The sequence below is a fragment of the Dunckerocampus dactyliophorus genome, chromosome 2 (genome assembly GCF_027744805.1).
Source record: "Dunckerocampus dactyliophorus isolate RoL2022-P2 chromosome 2, RoL_Ddac_1.1, whole genome shotgun sequence".
In the NCBI taxonomy this organism is placed as follows: domain Eukaryota; kingdom Metazoa; phylum Chordata; class Actinopteri; order Syngnathiformes; family Syngnathidae; genus Dunckerocampus; species Dunckerocampus dactyliophorus.
The window spans coordinates 5,470,512-5,489,892 of record NC_072820.1 but is presented as its reverse complement, the minus strand read 5'-3'; the positions used below and the strand labels follow the sequence as shown (position 1 = coordinate 5,489,892).

General features: G+C 39.7%; 2 protein-coding genes across 2 annotated transcripts in view; one reads left to right on the top strand and one right to left on the bottom strand.

Annotated features, from left to right (window-relative positions):
- LOC129177244 (complement component C8 beta chain-like) overlaps positions 1-5,668 on the top strand; it is an 87,340-nt gene extending 81,672 nt beyond the window's left edge. Inside the window, exons 20-26 of the mRNA XM_054768145.1 lie at positions 1,883-2,080; positions 2,235-2,475; positions 2,586-2,714; positions 2,785-2,948; positions 5,103-5,256; positions 5,327-5,398; positions 5,466-5,668. Of these exons, the coding sequence (XP_054624120.1) occupies positions 1,883-2,080; positions 2,235-2,475; positions 2,586-2,714; positions 2,785-2,948; positions 5,103-5,256; positions 5,327-5,398; positions 5,466-5,620 (1,113 nt within the window). The 3' untranslated portion in view covers positions 5,621-5,668. The remainder of the gene's footprint in view (positions 1-1,882; positions 2,081-2,234; positions 2,476-2,585; positions 2,715-2,784; positions 2,949-5,102; positions 5,257-5,326; positions 5,399-5,465) is intronic.
- Positions 5,669-6,045: 377 nt separating this feature from the next.
- c8a (complement component 8, alpha polypeptide) lies at positions 6,046-19,243 on the bottom strand. Its single transcript, XM_054800447.1, has 11 exons — positions 19,061-19,243; positions 18,836-18,950; positions 16,756-16,903; positions 16,345-16,492; positions 14,082-14,271; positions 13,037-13,219; positions 11,299-11,539; positions 11,086-11,217; positions 9,248-9,405; positions 8,792-9,017; positions 6,046-7,002 (listed from the first exon to the last, which is right to left on the bottom strand). Exons 1-11 carry the CDS (start codon positions 19,189-19,191, stop codon positions 6,851-6,853), a joined length of 1,824 nt encoding a protein of 607 aa, XP_054656422.1. The 5' UTR covers positions 19,192-19,243; the 3' UTR covers positions 6,046-6,850.
- Between the last annotated feature and the right edge of the window lie 138 nt (positions 19,244-19,381).

Here is a 19,381-nt window from a genome sequence, read left to right as displayed (position 1 = left end):
ATTTTATATTTTATTTTATAGTATTTGTATTGTATGTATGATATTTATTATTATTATTATTATTATTATTATTACTATTATTATTCTATATTACATTATTATTATATTGTATTATTTTTAGTAGTAGTACGTATATTTTATCTTATAGTATTTTTATTTTATGTATGATATTTCTTATTATGATGATTATTATTATTATTATTATATATTATATTATTATTATATTGTATTATTTTTAGTGGTAGTATGTATATTTTATTTTATAGTATTTATATTTTATGTATGATATTCATTATTATTATTATTATTATTATTATTATTAAAAAAAGAATCACATTAATGTAAATCAATATAATGCTGTATATAACAAAAATTATGTATATATTATAAAATAATATATTATTTTTCAAAATGATAGTAATATTATAATAAATATCCAAATGCCCTTTCCATGGAAATTAATTTGGCATGTTAATCAGTGTGTTGCTTTAGCAGCATTAAGAATGTAAATTTATTTGAATAAAGTCTGTTTCTTTTAATTAAATTATGCAGACTATTTTTGTTTAATATATGTTTTTTTAAAATATATGTATGAGAAATATTTATAAGCGGCATATAAATACACGTAAAAGACAAAGCTGCAATTTTGGTTCATTCCCACATAAATGTCCATGAATTCCAGTGGAACGTTGGAAATTCACCGAATTTTGCAACCCTATTTTGGAAGTATTTGTATTGCTATGTCCTTCCTAAGGCTCATAATCACTGCAGGATGAGAGACATTGTCCACAACAGATGGACTTTAAAGTGCAGGGCAGTAATTTGAACTGTCAAATAATGAAGTCCCACTTGCTAATCATTAACCGGTTTGTAAACGCATTCAAAAAGTCTTTGCCCCTTCCTATTTTCTTTTTTTTGTAATGTTTGTCACACTTAAATGTTTCAGATCATCAAACTAATGTAAATATTAGTCAATGACAACACAACTGAACACAAAATGCAGTTTTTAAATGAAATTTTTTGTTATTAAGGGAGGACAAAATATTTTTTGGTAGACAGCAGAATTCCTGGTTCCATTTATCACAGCGAGTCTTCCAGGTCCTGAAGCAGCAAAACAGTCCCAGACCATCACACTACCACCACCGTATTTTACTGTTGGTATGATGTTCTTTTTCTGAAATGTTGCGTTACTTTTAGGCCAGATGTAATGGGACACACACCTTCCAACATGTTCAACTTTTGTCTCGTCAGACCACAGAGTATTTTCCCAAAGGTCTTGGAGATCATCAAGATGTTTTCTGGCAAAATTGAGATTAGCCTTAGCAGCGGTTTTGCCTTGGAACTCTGCCATGGAGGTCGTGCTTGCCCAGTGTCTTTCTTATGGTGGAGTCATGAACACTGACCTTAACTGAGGCAAGTGAAGCCTGCAGTTTTTTGGATGTTGTTGTTGGGTCTTTTGTGACCTCTTGGATGAGTCGTCGCTGCGCCCTTGGGGTCATTTTGGTTGGTCGGCCACTCCTGGGAAGGTTCACCACTGTTCCATGTTTTCGTCATTTGTGGATAATGGCTCTGGCTGTGGTTCGCTGGAGTCCCAAAGCTTTAGAAATGGCTTTCTAACCGTTTCCAGACCGACGGATGTCAAGGAATCTCAGTTAAGTTATGTTTTAACAGCGGGGGGCAATCACTTTTTTTTGGATTTTTTTTCTCCCTTAATAATAAAATGTTTCATTTAAAAACTGCATTTTGTGTTCAGTTGTGTTGTCGTTGACTAAAACATGCAAAAAAATTAAAAAAATGAGGAAGGGGGCAGGCACTTTTTCACACCACTGTGTTCCTTTGATCCAACACCATAAAGGAACATGTCCTCTCAATTTCTCCGCAGACAAAAGGCTCCTATGATTTCACGCTGGAGGCTTTTGAGTCGTACTCGGACTACATGGAACACACCATGAAGGAGCGGATGACCCAAACGTTTGTTTCCTATGGCTTTGCCATTCCGGGTGTTTTTGAATTTGGCTTCAACTACAACAAAGGCAAATACACCAAGTCGGTCCAAAAGATTCGCCGTGCCTCGGGCAAGGTGAGAGGTCTTAGCATGCTCAACCCACCTCAGCTTTACTGCAAACTGATCAACTTTGCAAATGAATCCAATGCACAGTGAGGGTTGAATCATTAAACCATAAACCGTAAACCATAAAAATGCCAACACAAGTCCCCTGATGTCCTCCCACCAGGCTTACAGCTTCATACGGGCCAAAGCTGAGCTGGAGTTGGCCCAGTACATGCTCAAGTCAGACGACCTGATGCTGCATCCTGAGTTCCTGCAGCGCCTGCGAGCCTTGCCCCAGTCCTATGTTTACAGCCAATACCGACAGATCTACAGAGACTACGGTACACACTACATCACCGAAGCAGCCCTCGGAGGGGACTACGAGTACACCCTCATCCTGGACAAGGAAAAGCTTGAAAAGACGGGTAACGGATGGGATATTTAACGTGATCTATTCCATCATTGGTCTGGAATGCTCCCCCCATGACTCACAAGATAACATAAAAACTCCCTAACCGAAAATGTGTTCTTGTAGATTATACTTTGACAGACTACAAGTCCTGTACACAGTCAGGACTGAAGGTTGGCGCCAACATATACGGCGTTTACGTGTCTGTGGGCTATCAAGGCGGCTCCTGCGATGGCCTCCTTAACGAGATGGGAGGTAAAGCCAGCTGTGGAATACGCGCTCTTGTTTTTAGACAGACATGTTCAATGAAACCTTCTTGTTGCAGAGGACACCAAGGATGGTAGCATGGTAGAGGACACTGTCTCGGTGGTAAGGGGCGGTACTAGTGAATCTATCGCTGCTTTGGTGTCCCAGAAGCTTCCCAGCCCGCAGCTGATGAGGCTCTGGGGGGAGGGAGTGCGCTTCAACCCGGACTTCCTTCGTACAACGGTAATACTTTGTTTACTTGAAAGTTTTCCTTGTTACTCCCTCCGTCAGAGTGCAAGCGCGGCACGGAGGTTTTGTTTTCCTGGCGTTTATCTGTTCGTTTCTTTGTGTTCAAAATGACTTGAAAAGTTCTGATTCTGGTTTTGGATGACATTTTCAGGAATTGTCGCAAAGGGGATATGGAAGAACTGATTCAATTTTGGGGGTGATCCGGATCACCGCCTGGATTCAGGAATTTTAGTAAAGGATTATTTCACATTGCGAGACAGGATCATTTTCGCCATTTGTGCATATAACTCCACAAAAAAATAGTCAGAGCACTTGGTCAGGACATTTAGCCTTTAGCCTGAGTACATTGTGCTATCATGCTAGGTGTTAGCATGCTAATATTAGCATGTTAGCATTGCTAGCATGCTAACATTAGCATACTAGCATTTTTTGATATTTTAATCTGTAGACACTATAATGCTAGGTGTTAGCATGCTAAAATTAGCATGTTAGCATTGTTAACATGCTAACATGCGCATACTAGCATTTTTTGGCGATTTTCATGAATATGAACAGACACTTAGTGTTATCATACTAGGTGTTACCATGCTAACATTAACATGTTTGCATGCTAACATAATTATACTAGCATTTTTAACATGTTCAGAGGTAGGCACTATACAAACACGTGCTATTTTGCTAGGTGTTAGCATGTTAATGTTAGCATTGTTAGCATTCTTTAAGTCATTCAAACCCTTCAGTGGTATGTTTTCATGGTCAGGGAATCTAAATATCTAGATAAAATAAATGTATTACTAATACTTATTTAAGAAGAAAGTTCAAGTATTTACGAAAATAAAGTTAAAAAAATTATGAGAAAAAAATCACATTTGTAACGTAAGGAACTATGTCGCTTGGCGGAGGTCTGTGCTCTCCGAGTGCTTTTCTAGTTTCTGTTATTATGTTATGTTACGTTATCTTACGTTACAAATGTGATTCTTTTCTCATAATTTGTTGTACTTTATTTTTGTAAATACTTGAACATTCTTCTTAAATAAGATTTAAAAATGTTCTTCTCATAATATTATAACTTTATTCCCATAATATTGTATCTTTTTCCCCAACTTAATTTTACAAAACTTTTACTTTATTGTGTTTTGTTTCTTACTTAACATTTTTTTTCTTTAAGATTTCAACTCTGTGCTACTAAAATGACATTTTATTTTTGTAAAATTGCAACTTTTTTCTCGTTAGAACATGACTTTTTTCTCTAACTATTTTGACTTAATTCTTTTTCCCTTTTTCTCCTGTAGTTGTATTTTTATTTTATTTTTTTTAATTTGTTTTTTGTTTTAATTTTGAAACTATTTATTTTCTTCTTGTAAATTTACCTCTCGGAATGATGACTTTATTCCCATAATATTTTGACTTTATTCCTGTAAAACTACATTTCTGCAAATTTTTTAAAATATTTTTCAACTATTTTAACTTTATTGTCATAAATTTTCTTCTCATAATTATTAGGGATGTCCGATAATATCGGCCCACCGATAATATCGGCCCGATATTGCATAAAATTGTGACATCAGTAGACATCGGTATCCGTTTTTTTCTCAATAATGACAGCCGATATGAAAAAAATTCAGTATAGATGGACATTTTAAAGTTCACATGACCAGGATGACACCACAGTTTGCCCACCTCCTTTGCGCTTTCCACAGGTGTTCCTGGCCGCGTTGCGTTACGTTACGTTGCATTACGTTGTGTTTTAGAAATATCAATCAAAATTATGACTATGCCTCATACACAAAAACCAACTGAAGCTCACTTTGGCAAACGGAGAAAAGAAAACCTTGACTAGAAACGAGACTCGTCCAACTGTGTTGATTTGAAATATGACCAGTGAGTCATTATATTCTTTTTAATATGTTTTTAATGGTAATGTGTGCAAATTGGACCTGACCCACTAAAGTGGAAGCGTTTCCAGAAAAAAACAGACTTGGCAGAGTCCTTCAAGGCAAAGTATCTGGCTTGAACAGAGCCACGTTTGGGAGTAAACAACAAAAGACGCCAAGTGGAAAGCGTTTCAAATCAAAACAGGCTGTCAAGGTTCAGTCGGTGAGGCGTTCCAGTTGACTCTGATTCCAAGAATCTGCATTTCCTGAATAGACGCGACCTCTGTATGAGCTGGTCACCTCCAGAGACTTCACCCTCCACAACACCTTGAAGAGAAACTTGAAACGAGCCCTGTTCGAGTACCTGGAAGAGGCCAGCTCGTGTCGATGTGCTCCCTGTCACAACAACGGAGTGGCGGTGCTCAGAGGTTGCTCATCATCGATACCAAGTCTGCACATAATAGTCTTGCGTTACTGATACATAATATCTCCCAACAGGCAGCAGATGTGACTGTGTGTGTCCCGTTGGCTACAGTGGACGCGGCTGTGAGGTCACGAACAGACAAAAAGGTCAGTTCACACAACACGAGGACTGTTTTCTTGACAGACAGTGAGTAATGATGACGTCGCGTGACAGACATCGCCATCGACGGCAGCTGGAGCTGCTGGGGTTCCTGGTCTTCCTGCAGTGGAAGAACCAAGACAAGGAGTCGCCAGTGTGACAACCCAGCACCCAGCAGTGGAGGCTTGCCATGCAGAGGCTTACAGCAGGAGTCGACTGAGTGTTTTTGAAATAGTCCACAATCCATTAAAGTTCCTTCAAAAAAATGCTCTGAACTATTTTTTGTTCCCCTAGTGTGTGACATTGGTACTGTACGGGTTTATTACGTAGCTCAGGAGATCAATACCGGCATTCCCAATCACTTGTTGTAAACCAGCCACATTGGAGGCTTTTCCAGCATGAAGCGCCTTTTTAAGGTCATGCCACAGCATCTCAATAGGATTCAGGTCAGGACTTTGACTAGGCCACTCCAAAGTCTTCATTTTGTTTTTCTTCAGCCATTCAGAGGTGGACTTGCTGGTGTGTTTTGGATCATTGTCCTGCTGCAGAACCCAAGTTGGTTTCAGCTTGAGGTCACCAACAGATGGCCGGACATTCTCCTTCAGGATTTTTTGGTAGACAGCAGAATTCATGGTTCCATTTACCTCACATCAAGTCTTCCAGGTCCTGAAGCAGCAAAAGAGCCCCAGACCATCACACTACCACCACCGTATTTTACTGTTGGTATGATGTTCTGTGTAAATTATACATAAAATGCCATATTTATTTAAACCAAGTTGTCAATAGTCAACTAACATAACATGAGCTCTTACTTTGACAAGTAAAACATGTTAGTCTTAATAAATTAAAAATAAGAATCCAATTAAATAAGGTGGGCAAATACACAATTTGGAAAGTTGCACATTTCGATGTGGCACAAACATCCCTGTAAGAACAAAGTGAAGTGCAAAGTATGAAATTCTGGACTAATGCAAGCAGTGCAATCACAAAATGGGCTCATTTAGCACTGCCCCCACCGACTGCCTGCGTCAGTTGCGTGTGATCCTTCCTGAGGTGTGATATTAAAAGGAATAATAAGGATATTAAAGGAAGACTTACCCGCCTTACTCCCCGCTCGCAGTGCTTTACAGTCATTGCAAAATGCACATTTACAATCCGAAGGTGACGCTTGGGAACAGTTCCCGAGGCACCGATATGAACCGATAACTCATTTTTATGCCAATATTATCTGTTTGTAGATTCTCAGGCAACAGGTACGTACTTCAATTAGTGGCAGTAAACCTAGAAGCACCACCTGTTATCTTTTCTATTCAATTCGCCGTTTATTTATTGCGGCGTCTATTCGAGCGGAGGCAGCAGGATACACAGCCAAATACATAGTTAGTTAGTTATACTGCATTTGAAATACCGTAATGACTTCATTTTATTCGAAAGCAGGAACAGTAAATTAGCATGTCACTTCAACAGGACTGCGTCTGAGAGGAGGAGCCAAGGCATGTAGCCCCGCCTCCATCAGGTGGAGGATTATCACAGGCCCTGGTACGTCGCTTCCCTCCGGATGTACAGGGAGACCAAGCTCCCCAGCAGGACCACGACCCATCTGTCCTGGTTTCTGCGGGGAGAATTTAGCATGAAGAAGATACGTTTGTACACGGCATTTGAAATTCTCACTGCAAACTAAGGACGTGCAAAATAGTCAGATCAAGTAAGGGCATAGTGACACTGATGAACTACTACTGTATGGACACCAGGTGTTGAAGTGATGCTTAACTTAAAGTATATGTCGACTCACGCAACATTTTAAAATCAAAGGCGACTGTAAGCCAGGGGTGTCCAATGCGGGGCCATTTGCAGCCCGCGGCACATTCTAAAAATATATAATTTTGCAAAAAAGTGCCATCTTACAAAGAACATTAAACTCATCACACAGCAACTTAACACTCAAACAGTACATCTGAGAAATATACAAACATGAACCAATATGAGTTTAAATGAAAAAACAACTCTTTTAAAGATTTCCTATGATGCATTGCGTCTAAGCAATGCATTCATTGGGGTGCTGCAATGGCCGCAGCCTCCCTCTGGGCTCCTCTGGCTCCCTCTGTTGGACACAGGCAGCATTGCAGCGCCATCCATTCATTCTCTATGCTGCTTGTTCTCCAGTGAAATTCTTTGCTCAGGTATACCTTTTGAGTGTTAAGTTACTGTGTGATGAGTTTAGTGTTCTTTGTAAGATGACGCCGTGAGTCAGATTGTTATACTGAGTAATGACCTCCTGTGATTTCCAATGGGTTGACAAGGTCGTTGTGAGTTTTATCATAGCTCATGATTGGCTCCTGTCCTGTCCTCAAGGACTTGTGCGTGCCACAATGTGCCATTTTATGACTTATATATGTACATATGTACAATATGTTTTTTCCTCTAAATTTTGTGGGTGCGTCTTATACACCGAAATTTACGGAAATATCATGAAAAACAAGAAAAGCAAGAAAATTTGTTTTTCGGAAATATTGTAATATTGCAAGAGTGAAGTCAAATATAATGGGAATAAAGTCATAATTATGTGACAAAAATTTGCAAGAAGAAATTAAAAAAAAAAAACAGCTGAAATTTTACAAGAATAAAGTCAAAATATTAAGAGAAAAAAGTCGTATTCTAACGAGAAAAAAAGTTGCAATTTCACAAGAATAAACTCGTAATCTTAATGTCATTTTAGTAGCATAGAGCTGAAATATTGCAGAAAAAATAAGTTATTTTTTTAAAGTATTTTTAAAGTCCTAATGTGAGTACAAATACAAACTAAACAAATAAAATAGTTTATAATAAAATAAGTTTTATTTTGGGGGGAAAATTATAGTATTATGGGAATAAAGTCATAATATCACGAGAAGAAAGTTAAGATTATTTAAGAAGAAAATTAAAATATCTGGAAAATCTAAAAAAAAAAAAAAAAACAGCACATATGGGGAAAAAAGAGCAAGGTGTGCACTTCATACTAATAATATGTCTTTTCACCTGAATCACAAAGCTGAGATGCAGTTTTTTCTTGAAGTACTGTATATATACAACTCCTTAGCATATCTACAGTACACGTGTTGCTATATAAAACATTAAAGTGGCCCTTGCATCCTTTCATTTTTCACTATGTGGCCCTCACTGAAAAAAGTTTGGACACCCCTTCTGCTCTCCAGTGAAACCTGTTGATGTCGACGCCCTTTCGACTGGCTGGCAAAACCCGAAAACCCTTTTGGTCTCAAATTTGAAGTCGAAAACAAAAGTGGTCGACTATGTATGTCGACTTTTAAGTAATAAGAAGAACTCAGGCCAATGGGGCTTTCCGGACTGACTTTTGCGGGTTCCACTGTGTCACAATGCAAGAAACTCAAAATAATAAGTCTCACCCGTTCGCAAAGTGTCCTCGCAGGCTTCTCCCTGGTAGCCCGGCTTACAGATGCAGGTGCAGGACGTCCCAGCGAGCACAGGGACGCCGTTATGCTTGCAGGGGGCGCAGCGGCAGGAGCTGAACTGCTGCTCGTACTCATCCAAGCCCCTCTGAAGGTTGGCCAGTCTGGCTCCAACGTGATCAGAGGCAGTGCTCAGGCGCACAAGCTCATGGATGGGCATGATCTGGCTCGGTGGCGAGGAGACAAAGGGGAGAAAGCTCAATAAGCTGTGAGAAATTACCTGACGGATCATGTGACAGCGCCGCCATTCCTCAAGGGAGTCAAACTACAGAAACATCAGATCATTTGCCGCAGAAAGAATCATGAGTGCAACAGCTTACTGCCGTGACGTTTCCCAATCCTCAACATTCACGTGTATTTTTAAGCTTTTTGCAAATCATTTCAGCGTCTTACCTCATATTCAATGACCGTCGGGTTGTATTTAAGACTCGCCCCCCACTTGCGATAAGTGTCAGGGTCCCTGATGGCCAACAAGCCGCTGCCAGTGTCTGTGTACCCCCCCTTCACCAGAGTGATAATGTCTTCAATCACAGCTGAACCCGAGTCTCTGGCTTTGAGTTAAAAAAAAAAAAAGGTTATCAGAGCTTCCTCAGTCAACTCCATTTAAATTAGACAAGGTTGAAAACAATGGTAAACTATAATTGGATGCATGTTCTCATTAATATGTATCGTACATCCTGCCATATACTCTGGTTTTCAGGAGTAATCTGCTCTAAAAGGTCAGACGAAACGGAAAAAAAGACAAAAATCAAATGATTGTTAAGAAACATTAGAACTGAAAGCAAAAACAGAAAAAAAGACCCAAAGCCGAAGCAATTTTTTCCCATAAGAAATCATTTAAATCCAATGAATCCATTCCGGACACCCACAAATATGAAGTTTTATAGAAAATAATTATAGTTTTACATGCAAAAAACAATGCAACATATTTATAAACGATGACTGAAATGGATTAATGATCATTGAACATGACTTATTTAAAGGAAGACTGCAACACTGAATTTTGCCCATCATCCACAATCCTTACGTGAGACATGAGCACACGTCTTTCTCTTTTCTGAGCGTTCTGAATATTGACAAAACTGCTAGCGTGAGGCAGCAAATAATGCTAAGTAATGGGATTCACGACACACCCGACTCACGAGACGAGACCGAGGAACGAGACGAGGCGAGATTTTAAAGGGGTAGTACGGCTTTTTTGACATGAAGTTGTACGACATCCCCATCAGCATTGTAGTCCGTTAACAGCGATTTACCCCCCACTTGGTCTCCTAAGTCCAGTTCTGGTCGGATTTCGGTTCCAGTTCCAGGTATTCGCTGGGGTTTCACAAGAAAGGAGTGGCTTCTCAAAAGAATACGCCTTCAAAAGAGTAACACATTTGCGTGAATGACAAAAATGCCTACTCAGGCAGGTTAGCATGAATTAACTTGAGGATTATTATTACATTAGTACTCAATAAAGTCATCAAACCTTACCTTTATGCCTTCCAACATAATATCAACGTTTGGGACCACATATGATATGAAAGAAAAATACAGTACAGCAGTCCACCTGTGCAGCGTGGAAAAAAGTTAGATGGTGCGTTCGAGGACCATCGAACAAAGTGGGGTGGCTAGTGCTCTAATGGTTCTAATGAACTCGATCTGTTTTTATCGTCTCCCGTCTCCAAACAGGCAAGAAGAGGACTTCAGCACTTTGGCACGTTTGTTTCATAGAACAACAACATGAACAGAGTGAGCCCTTTTGTCAGTCATACAGTCCATTTATCTAGGCCGGGGGAGACGGGGCCGCTAGCATGCACACAGGGTGCAGAAGAATGTAACGTAGAAATGAAGCGAGTAGATCGTAATATATTGTCATCTATTTTTTATATTTTATCATTGTACTTTTCTTAAAAGCAACGTTAAAGTCTCGTCTCTCCTCGCTCTCGTAGGCCCAATCTCGTGCATCGTCCCGTCTCGTGAACTGTGTCCAGTGACACCTCTAATATTTAGTGGGGGGTTTTTCTGCTAACCTCAGAATACGTCTTGCCAAAATAAATCTTTTTTGTGTTCGTCATGTAGCTTCGTCAAGTTAGCTCAGCAAGTCTGAAAATAAATTTTTCCTCCTTTTTCTCAAGCTGCTGCACCTCCCCTGAAGTCCTCCGGTGCCCGACCACTGGAGGTCCGCTTCACACTTTGAGTACCTACTGTTTGGAGCGTTCCGTTCCGACCTTTACATGCACTCTCACCTTGATTTACGCTTCCTCTTTTTTTACATATATCCCCCCCGACTGTGAGGTCTGCCGTTCCAAAGCCGTCGGCTGGATAGCTCAAACCAATGGAGGCCCCCAAGCATGAACCGGCCTGCTTCCCCTCAAGTTCTGTGCGAGGACACGTAGCGATTCAAAAACATGTCTATGATAAGTAGTTTACTTCCGCAACAACAGGAAGTCCCACCCTACTTGATTCAGCCATGGATGTTTTGTTGACCACTACCACGTATTCCAGGGTTCCTCCCATGGCTCCCTCAGTGACATAGTGCGTGCCGAACGTGTTGAAGAACCGGGAGTACATGCCAAAGTCATAGCGCTCCGGGAGATCCATCAGTGACAGGTAGAAATCCTCATGCAGCATCAGCTTATCACTTCTCACCTTGAAGTGAGCTGTTTCCACTGCTGACAAAAGCCTGATGAAGCCCAGGTCCTGACCACAAACAGATACCGTACATGTGTGACATTTCACCAAAATGGCTGATTCCAAGTTATATATACAGTAAGAGTGAAATGGAGGAGATACAACTAGGAATAAAATTAGCATTTTTGCACATTTGCCGTGCAAATGAGCAGATTTTTGGTCAGAATTGTTTTTTTCTCTGAAAATAGGCCGTGTTTTCCGCAGAAAACACATATCATTCACCCTAAGTCAGCAATAAGTTATAAATACGTGACAATACCGTACAGGCAGAAGGTACTGCATGCCCGCAGTTTTTACATGTTTATGTCTTTTTGCTTCACTAATAAAGAATCTCGCAATTTCCTTGAACGCACCACAGTTGCTGTGCGACGCCAAAGTGAAACTTACGTATAACTTCTACACCGTGACTCGGATTCCATCTATTCATGGATCGTTGTACAGTGGTGGTGGCCAAAGTGCGACCCGGGGGCCACTTGTGGCCGGTGGTTGTTTTTTTATTGGCTCGTAGCACATTCTAAAAATAGAATCTAACACGAGAACTAGTCATTTTTGAAGAATAAAGTCAAAATATGAATGTAAGAAGTTGAACTCTGAGGAGAAAAAGTGGTAATTTTGCGAAAATATTTTTTTGAAATTATGAGAAAAAAATTATTTAAAATTATTTTAGTAGCATGAATTTCAAATATTACAAAAATTGACATTTTTTTAAAAGTTGTAATACTATGAGAAACAAAGAAACAATAAATAAAGTTGACATTTTGGGAAAATGAGGTTGTGGAAAAAGGTATAATGTTACAACAAAAATGTCCAAATATTATGGGAATAAAGTCATAATTTGGAGAAGAAAATTCGTGAGAAGAAAGTTGAAATTGTTGGAAAATTTGAAAAAAAAAAAACCCAGCAGAAAAAAAAAAAAAAAAGCTGTAATTTTCCTGAGAATAAAATTTTTTAAAAGTCTCAATTTTACAAGAATAAATATATTCTTATATATTGTTCACATTATTATTATTTTTTAATTTTTTTTAATATTTTTTTTATATTAGAAAAAATAAAGTAATTTTAGTCGCATAGATTTGAAATATTAATGTGGCCTTGCTGGAAAACGTTTGGTCACCCCTGCCCTCCGTTATCATTCATTAGTGGTGAGTACCATACATTCCATTTCCAAGGGGTGCGTTCAACACAGGGGTGTCTAAAGTGCGGCCATTTACAGCTTTAATGGCCCTCGGCACATTCCAAAATTATGACTAAAAGAGAAAACTAAAAACAACAGTAGAGTTAGAAAAAGTGGTTGTTCTAATATTAGAACTGCCCACGGTTATTTGAGCACCAATTCTAGCACACATGATACAAGATGCAAGCTGTCCAGGCTGGTCAGTCCTTGGTATGGTCAGTTTAGTCTGGCTATGGCAAGAAATACTATTCTAGTCTCATTCTTACAAGGGAATCAGTTTGTATGTAAATGTATATGGTTTCGCTAATAATTAGTGTGTTGACTGCACGTACCTGGCTTTTATGCTGTGATATGTTCCGTAAAAACTCAGACTCCTTACTTCCTCTCACCCCCACTTCCACATAATAGATGCCGAGCGAGACGCCCGCATTGGAGGACCTCGTCGTCTTCCTTGCGGTTAACAGGCTCACGGCGTCGCTGTAATATTCCTCAGAGCCTTCTGATGTCGCCTCTGCCTGTGTGAAGGGAGTCTCTGCGTCACCACTCATCAGCTCAGTACATTTGTTAAAGGGGACCTATTATGCTTTTCCTCTTTTCTGACCTATGAATGTTGTGTTCTTGTGTTAAACGATGCCAACGCTAATAATTCAAGTTTGCGCATGTGAAAGTGAGCCCTGAAAGCAGTTTTCGACCGAGTTTTTTTTTAACACCGAGTTCCACTGACGTCAGTGCAACCCGGACTTCCTTAAATGGGCGTGCCCAGCGCCCCGCTCTGTTCGCGGTGTTAGCACGTGGAGCAATGGCTCCCAGGAAATTGCTGGGGTGTGCCTAAAGAGGCAAGCATCAGGCAGAAGTGGTTGGAGTTGCTGATTCTCGGCCAGCGAGAGAAAAATATGCTCATCTGTCTTCACACGGGACTGTTTTGTGAACATGGGACAATACCAAGCTGGGCTATCCACCAAACTGCTGCTGAAGTCCGGCGCCTTTCCAGCGTTACTTGATCGTGTTGAAGAGTCAGAAGAGCAAGCTGTAAGTAACAATTTATCAGTGTCCTAACTGTGCTTATTTTGCATAAGTAATCGGACAAAAGGGGTTCGGCCGCTGTCCGGAAGTCCTCTGGAGCACTTGTGAGTGAGACCAGTCTCAGCAGAGTGGGCTCGGCGGAAGAGGGCCGGGGGTGGAGTAAATCACCCAGACCGTTTGGGCAAGAGGCAGGAACCACTGCAGGAAGACGTGCAGAGTCTGGAAGATCTACAAAGCTTTCTGTGCGGGTTATCATGAGTAGCTGCTCTGTAGGAGTCCAGAAGCCAATACAAAGGCCCGAAAATGAGTATAATAGGTCCCCTTTAAAGTGCACACAGAAATAAATCCCAGTACCACAAATTGGTACGTGTGGTAGTTGTAAGGTTTCCGGTAGTTTTTCTCATCTTCATTGTAGTGCAAGTTTTCACAGAAGGAGTCATAGGTGAACTTTCTCCAGTCACCATTGTAGACATATTCACATTTTCCTCCAAAGTACTTTGGGTCCAAAACATGATCCACAAATTCACCAGTCAAGGCATTATAGCTGAAAAAACAAGACAAAACAGATCAAATGTGTTCATTATTAAAGGTTGTGTTATTATGCATTTTTCTCATGAAGGCCAAAACACACAACTGTTTAAGGAAATGACCTCAACATCATTTAGTTGTGTACTCTTCAGCTTTTTTTCTCAACATCGTCATTTTAATTGAGCAGAGAGACATCGAGAGGAACCAGTTGAGGTGGCTCGGACCGTCGGTCTAGTCTGGATGCCTCCCGGACGCCTCCCTGGTGAGGTGTTCCGGGCATGTCCAGCCGGGAGAAGGCCCCGGGGCAGACCCAAGAGACCCTGAAGGGATTATGTTTTAGTTGGCCTGGGAACACCTCGGTGTCCTTCCGGTGGAACTGGAAGAGGTGGCCGGAAACCGGGAAATCTGGGCTTCCCTACTGAGATTGCTGCCCCCGCAACCCTGACCAGGACACTGGCATTTAGGGGATTTGTTGACAGTTGAAACCAACATGGTTTGACAAGCCTCTTCGGTTAGGCGGGGGCCTTGTTTCCCATTTAAACCTTACTTTGTCTATTATTATATGTAGCTGTAGGACTGCAACTGATGATTATTGTCTTAGTCGATTAATCTGAGGTGTGTTGTTTAGATTAATCAAGTAATAGATTAGGCCCTAGACCAGGGGTGTACAAAGTGCGGGCCGGGCGCCATTTTTGTTTTATTACTGACTCACGGCACATTGTAAATATATAATTTAACGAGAAAAACAAAACATTGCCAAAAATTGAAAAATCAGCAGTAATTTCACAAGAATAAAGTCAAAATCTGAAGACAAAAAAGTTTAAATCTAATGAGGAAAAAGTTATAATTTTGAGAGAATAACACCATGAAATTATGAGGAAAAATAACTACATTTTAGTGGCATAAAGTTTAAATATTAAAGGAAAAAAAGACTGTGTTTTTATAGGAGAACAAAGTTAAAATAGGATGCGGATAAAGTCATAATTACAAGAGGAAAATTTACAAGAAGAAAAAAAAAAGAATAATAATAGCAGCAATGGAAAAAATAGCTGTAATTGTATGAGAATAAAGTCAAAAGATTAAGAGAAAAAAGTTGGATTTTAATACGGAAAAAAAGCTGCAATTGTACAAGAACGAACTTGTAATATTGTGAGGAAAAATAATGTCATTTTAGTAGCATAGAGTTGAAATATTACAGAAAAAATATTAAAATAAAATATTTTTTAAAAGTTGTAATATAAGAAGCAAACAAAACTAAATAAAGCAGTAATTTTTGGAAAATTAGGTTGTGGAAAAGTTATAATGTTATGACAATAAAGACAAAACCCTATGGGAATAAAGTCATCATTACGAGAACAAAATTTACAAGAGGAAAGGAAAATTAAAAAAAACAAAAAACAGCAGAAATGAAAAAATAGCTGTAATTTTACAAGAATAAATTCCAAATATTAAGAAATAAATGTCATACTCTAACGAGAAAAAACATGCAATTTTACAAGAATAAACTTGGAATGTTATGAGAAAAAATAATGTCATTTTAGTAGCATAGAGTTGAAATTTCTTTTTTTTTAAAATATATTATTTTTTAAAAGTTGTAATATTATGAGAAACAAATCAAAAAATGAAGTTGCAATTTTTGGAAAATTAGGTTGGGGAAAAGTTATAATATTATGGGAATAAAGTCCTAAAATATTAGGGAAAAAATTATTGAATAAAAAAAATGTTATTATTAAAAGATTATTGAAGAAGAAAGAAATTAAATATTGGGAATTCAACAAAAACAACATAAAATATAGGGGGAAAAAGAGCAAAGACTGCCGTTCTTACTAATAATAGGCTTTTTCACCTACACCACAAAGCTGAGATATATATTGAAATATATAAAACGTCTTAGCATATCTACAAGTGTTGTTTCGCAAAATATCAAAGTGGCAAAGTTGCATCCTTTCATTTTTCACTACGTCCGCAACATATCAGAAAAGAGGCAAAATGTTAACCACTCTTTTCCAAAGTCAAAGCTGATGTGTGAGATTAATCGTCGAGTCGTCGATCAGTTGTTGCGGCTCTAAGCTAGAGTATGATCATTTACCCCTGAGTGCCTCGCTCAGCACCGGGGATGGTGAGGAGTGTGGAGCACTTGTCATTCCTCTGGCTGAAGTCTTCGCAACCATCTTCATCAGAGAAATCATCACAGTCTGCCTCGCCGTTACAGCGAAGGGATTGGCTGATACAGCGCCCTGCAGTGTTTAAACACAGATACACATGATCTTCCCTTTTTCGTACATTAAAGCAGAAATATGCAGCGTCCTAATTAGCGAATGGTATGCTGTTTTAGCATCTGCAGCGTTGCCAAGGCAACTCCAAATAGCCTATTAGTGGCTCATAATATCCTCGCCCTTGTGAGTACACATGTACACATTAATGCTGTTGGTGTAACTATTCCTTACTGCTGCTTTAACGTACATACGCCAACATGAGCCTCAGCGTTGACTGAACTTGCCAGTTTCTTTGCAGGTGAAGCTCTCGCCGCAGTAATCTGGCACCAAACACTGCGCAGTTGCTGTTGGACATGCCAGCGTCTCCCACAGGGTCTCAAAGCACCGTGTCCCACCAAATTGTGATGGTTTCTCCATTTTTCGGAAACGGAACTGAGGGTGTAGAAATATTAATGGTTGTGGTTTAAATTTTGAGCATGCACAACACACATCACATGTTTGCAGCTACACATTTCAAGATGTCTGAAATGAAGTCATCATGTACCAGTTACCCATTTTTAATAGGATAAACATATGTACAGTTAATAGAGTTTTTGGGTAGCAGAGATGTGCGAGTCATGAATCGTTCAAAAACTTGCAAGTTTTATTTTGAATCGGAATTCACGGGTACTTTGTTCACTTACTCACCCCTGCTACTGCTACTGCTAGCTAAAGAAAACAGGTAGCATGTCAAAGTGTGCAACTTTTCTTCTAACTGCATTTGTATAGATGTATTAGGCCCACTCAAGTTTTCCTACTCAAGCTGTATTACAGATGCTCAGTAAAGACTCAGATTTCACAGACTCATGGTACACTAGGAAGACTTGAGTTTCCCAGACTCGCTGGTACTCGAGGAATACTTGAATTTGACTGGTCCAAGGTTACTCGACAAAGACTTGAGTTTCATTCACTCAAGCTTACTCCACAAAGACTCGAGTTTCAGTGACTCAGGCGTACTCCACAAAGACTCGAGTTTCACAGGCTCACGGGAACTCGCCGAAGATTCTAGTTTGACTAACTCAGGGGTACTCGACAAAGACTCGAGTTTCAGTGACTCAAGGGTACTCAACAAAGACTCAAGTTTCACAGATTCACGGGTACTCAACATAGACTGGAATTTCACTGGCTCAAGGGTCTTCAATGAAAACTCAAATTTCAGACTCGCGGGTACTCAATGAAGACACGAGTTTCAATGACCCAAGAGTACTTGAGGAAGACTTGAGTTTCACACACTCTCTGGTACTCCAGCAAGACTCGAGTTTTGGTACCTAACGAAGACTCAAGTTACGAAGACTTAAGTTTCACTGATTCACGGTTACTCAACAAAGACTCTATTTTCACTGACTCAGGGGTACTCAACAAAGACTTGAATTTCGCTGACTGAAGGGTACTCAACAAAGATATGAATTTCACTGACTCAAGGGTCATCAACGAAAACTCGAATTTCACAGACTCACGGGTACTCAATGAAGACACAAGTTTCAATGACCCAAGAGTACTTGAGGAAGACTTGAGTTTCACACACTCTCTGGTACTCCAGCAATGACCAGCAAGACTCGAGTGTCACTGACTCATTGGTACTTGACGAAGACTCAAGTTACGGAGACTCAAGTTTCACTGACTCACGGTTACTCAACAATGCCTCTGTTTTCACTGACTCAGGGGTACTCGACAAAGACTTGAGTTTCACTGACTCACGGGTAATCAAGGAAAACTTGAGTTTCATTGACTCACGGATACTCAGTGAAGACTCGCGTTTCACTGATTCATTGGTACTCAATGAAGACTTGAGTTTCACTGACTCACACATACCCGACAAGACTCAATTTTCACTGACTCACGGGTGGTTGCTGAGCATCTACAGCTCGCCTGCTGAACTTGTCACGAGTGACTCGAGCAAATCGAGTCCCCAATTCACTGCAATGAGAGACTCATAAGAACTCGAGTCAGTAAAAGGGATCAAGTTTCCAATCACTTATTCATCACTAGCTTATTCAGTAATGTAGTGGTTGGAAATGGACAAGTCATGAAGCAGAAATGTCTCTATCATTATTATGTGCACTTTTAAAATGATACCGACAAACAATATCACTCTAAAAGAATCAGTCAAAGTGAATCACTGTGCTTAATGGCGTTATTATTCCCTTTGGACTTACTGGCCATCATCCACACATACAGTACTGTACTCTATTGATTGTCAACTACAGCTAAACGCATAGGAAAGCTACAAATTATTTTGGCAAGAAAAAAATGCATTATAGTGCACATTTAGCATTTCAAATTGACTCCTTTGTGCAATCCATTCAAAAGGATAAATGGTGTTACCTTTTGTTCAGTGCAAGAGTTACACAGTGTCCATGCAGTCCAGCTCGCCAGTTTGCAGTTGATTGGTATTGGTCTGTTTACAGCTCTAACCCTCCTAACAGCAGTCACGCTTGTCCTGGGGAAAAAAACCCATTATCGTCTCAATTCCATTTCTATTGCCAGCAATGTGCACAATGTATTAAATTACTGCTATCAATATCAGAGTCACAACAATGTAGGCTGCACCTGTTTTGTGCTGGCGTACGCAGCCTCCTGAGCGCATTCACATTACAACTAGAATGTATCAAAACATGCACCATGCACAACCATAGGAGTAAATGAATTACACTTCCCATTCTAGACAACAATGAGATCATTTTGAAGACTAAAATGGAACATCACAAAACAGCTGTTGTCATCCCAGGGGACTTCCTGCCAGTGAAATCTTGACCAGCCACAGTAAATCATTGATGAAGAGTAAACAATGGCTCTGACAACAGCTGGGAAAGTTGATTTTAGTCATTTCTTGTTAATCACAAACAGACACACAAGTTCAAAAGGAACATT